The sequence below is a fragment of the Chenopodium album genome, chromosome 7 (genome assembly GCF_948465745.1).
Source record: "Chenopodium album chromosome 7, dcCheAlbu1.1, whole genome shotgun sequence".
Lineage (NCBI taxonomy): Eukaryota > Viridiplantae > Streptophyta > Magnoliopsida > Caryophyllales > Amaranthaceae > Chenopodium > Chenopodium album.
The window spans coordinates 57,570,165-57,573,693 of NC_137840.1; the positions used below are offsets into that span (position 1 = coordinate 57,570,165).

A 3,529-nucleotide genomic window follows, 5' to 3' on the forward strand; every position below is an offset into this window, starting at 1 on the left:
CATTGCAAAAGAGGAAAATAAAAAAATTGCTACATAGAATAAAACTTTTCAGGAAAAAAAAAATGATGGAAAAAACTTTTCAACTTTTTGACTGATCACAAGAGTATACATACTTTAATCGTATTAAAGCATATACTTAAATTGATTACAAAAATAATAATCCATAGACCAAAAATTCTAAACATATAAATATATAATATAACAAAACTTTTATTATTCTCGTTGTTGAGTATACAATTGCACATAAAACAAAGCTAACATATATAAAAAGGTACACAGTATTGCACACGCTTACAAATAAAAAGGTTTACATAGCAATATGAAAAGGTGGAAAACATAACACTTGAACGTTGACATATGTATAGGTGTGTGCTATAATATAAAGTATTTTTGGTGCATCATTTCCATGCAAAACTATATTGTATATAGTGTAACGTAATTATAACACGTTAAAGTGTATGTAGATAGCTTAGCATGATTGTACTTTGTTGATTTTGTTAATCAGTATTTGTATTGTTTTGTAACAAAGCAATTCCTTGGAATAGCCACAGCTGAGAGAGGGCACTTCATTTCACATGACAACTTCAACACTTCACTAAGATCGATTGGGTTTGTCTCGTGTTGGATCCACTTAAAGTTGTGAACTAGCATGACCACCCATTGGCTCACTGTCACAAGTGCTAGGTCTTTTCCAGGACAGACTCTACGGCCTGCCCCAAACGGGGCAAGTCGTAGGTCACTTCCTCGGACATCAATATCTATGCCAGCAGTGGCTGAATTGTGTAAGAACCTTTCCGGATTAAACATAGCAGGATTGTCCCACACGTTAGGGTCATGGGTTATGGACCACATGTTAACCATTGTGGTGGTTCCCTTAGGGACAGCCATGCCATTGCTAAGACCGACATTGGTTGTGGACAGTCGAGCCCATGAGAGAAGTGGACCGGGAGGGTGGAGACGTAGGGTTTCCTTTACCACGGCTTGTAAATAAGGTAACTTGGCAATGACTGAGTTTGTGGCTGCACTTTCCATTGCGTTGGCAATCTCATTTTGTAGCTTGGATTGTATTGTTGGGTTCAATACCAATTCAGCTAAAATCCACTCAATAAGTAGTGCAATTGTGTCTGTTCCACGGAAAATCATTTCCTATATAGATAGAAAAATGTTAATATATATTCCCAAAATAAATAAATAAATAAAAAAAAGACTTTACTACATACGTATAAATTAAAATTGTCGGTTTAAGTAATAACACTAGCTAATGAGTACTAATAATATACGGATATACCTAGTGCTTTGCAAACATTTCTTTCTTTTTCTAAGTAACTTTTATATATGCTACTACTTACAAAGTTTATCTTAGCCAATATAATTTAACGATAAGATATTGTTCGCTATTTAGTCTATTTAACCTTTTTGGTTTTTCTAAGTGTAATTATTTTTAAAAATATGGATACTAATTATTAATTAAATTATTCATTCCCATTGTTTAAGGCTAAAAGATTATTAATTAATTAAATTATAGTGATTATTTAGATTCTATTTTATTGACAAACGTGAAAAGTGGTACGTACAAAGAAAACATTGTTTTGGATAAATAGACTACTATATGAAGTATGAACATACCCAAAGTACAGCGACCATGTCATCCTCTTGTAGTTTTTCTTCACCTTCCAAGGAGAGCAACACATCAACAAAATCCGAATTTTCAGATGCATCACTACCATTATTCATCCTACGTTCTCGATGTTCGTCGATGATTAGTTGTACCAATCTTCGAACACGAGGAACGAGGGACGAGCAACGTTGTACGATCCCACTAGGGTCACAAAAATGCTTCAACCATGGCAAATGATCACTCCAATTGAAGGCTCCTAACAACTCAAAACCCTCCTTAACAAGCTCATCTAGCTCTTTCGCCTCGTGACTCATGTTGCCTTCTCCATTCAGGTCATATCTTTTGCCAAAAACACTCCCCATAATATTGTTTAGGGCAGCTGCTTGGAGATGCTTCCTAATAGAAACAACCCCATGCAAAACTTGCTCTTTAAATATTGCATTAACCATGTTGGTGCATTCTAGCATGCGCCCACTTTCATGGGCTAAAATGCGCCTTGGTGAAAATAAGTGGGAGGCAGCTATTCTCCTTAGGAGCCTCCAATGGGCCCCACTAGGAGCGAACCCAATGGCTCGGCTAAACATGAGTTGCTTAGCCGACTGTTTGATTGGGCGATCAGCAAAGTACGGTGATGTTAGGATCTCATGGGCAATCTCAGGGTCCGAGGTCACAACCACTGGGGTTGAGCCAAGGCTAAGAGCCATGAGCTGCTTACTCCCAAAACCCTGAGCCACATAGGCTAGGGTTTGGTGAGCCAAGCCATGGCTTAAGGTGAATAAGCTACCAAAAACAGGCAAGCCTTTCGGGCCAGGGATTGGGACTCGGCCCATATGGTTGCGGCCTTTTTTCCAGGCCGGACCACCAGGTGAAGAGAAGATAGCCCAAGTAAAAAGACCGAGAAAAAAGATTACAATAAGGGTAGCTAAAAAAGGTAAACTTGTTAAATTGGTTGAAATAATGTTTTCAAAGGTGATAATTTGTGGTAGGGTGAAAAATAACCAAAGTTTTTCATCATTTGGGATTGTTGCTGCCATGTTCTCAAGGATTAAGAGAAAAAAAAAAAAGATATTAAGAGAGAGTATGAGAATGAGAAAGAGTAGAGAGGTGAGGTAGACAACACTATTGGTCTCTATATTTATAGGCCTCCAAATGCTAGAATTAGGCTGTGGATTAGGGTCATTTGGAGAAAGTGGGGGTGGGGGCCATGTTTTAGCAATTTCACGTAAACAACTATCTACATGTAACATGATTAAGAAAAATATATTTTTTTTTTTAAAAAAAAAAAAACAATAAACAAACCTTTTTGTTCTTAATTATAATTCATTCTTTGTCACAATAGTTACATCATTTCCATCCATCCCTCTTTTTCTTGACTTAATGTATCTCTATAAAGTCCGTAAGTGTTGTATCACATTGTATGTTGTGGCTATCATCCTACTTATTGTACTTAATAATAATTTATAAAATACCTTATGGTCATTAAAGTTAATTTGGTATTCTTGTATTGCATAATTAATGATTTGCTTTATACTATAATTAAAACATAACTATTATATAAGTTTATGTATTTTACATAACCCTATTAAGTATAATAATGCTAAACGCATATAGATCGAATCACTTTGATTTTTGTCAGATTGTAGTTAGACGGACAATTTTTGACAACCTCTCTATAGGTCCACATATGTTCAATCCACTCAATTTGACATAGGTCCACTCGAAAATATGTACAATTGATAAGTCAATTCATGAAATGATTGTAAAATTTGTGTGATTTGTTAAAGATGTCTATTAACAACCTAGGCCTGTTCTCATATGTTTATTTTCAGTTCAGTTTAGTTTAGTTTAATTCAGTTCATTTAAGTTCAGCTCAGTTCAGTTCAGCTTCTAATTTTCTTATCTTATAAAATA

The 3,529-nt window shown here is 35.4% G+C and overlaps 1 protein-coding gene across 1 annotated transcript; it reads right to left on the reverse strand.

The window, feature by feature from the left end:
- Positions 1 to 208: 208 nt before the first annotated feature.
- Positions 209 to 2,652, reverse strand: LOC145637970 (cytochrome P450 78A7-like). Its single transcript, XM_081688958.1, has 2 exons — positions 1,627 to 2,652; positions 209 to 1,146 (listed from the first exon to the last, which is right to left on the reverse strand). Exons 1-2 carry the CDS (start codon positions 2,650 to 2,652, stop codon positions 502 to 504), a joined length of 1,671 nt encoding a protein of 556 aa, XP_081545084.1. The 3' UTR covers positions 209 to 501.
- Positions 2,653 to 3,529: the final 877 nt, after the last annotated feature.

Coding starts and splice junctions, on each gene's coding strand:
- LOC145637970 (XM_081688958.1), bottom strand. CDS start 2,652: ATGGCAGCAACAATCCCAAATGATGAAAAACTTTGGTTATTTTTCACC. Junction 1,147..1,626: donor ACATGGTCGCTGTACTTTGG/GTATGTTCATAC, acceptor CTATCTATATAG/GAAATGATTTTCCGTGGAAC.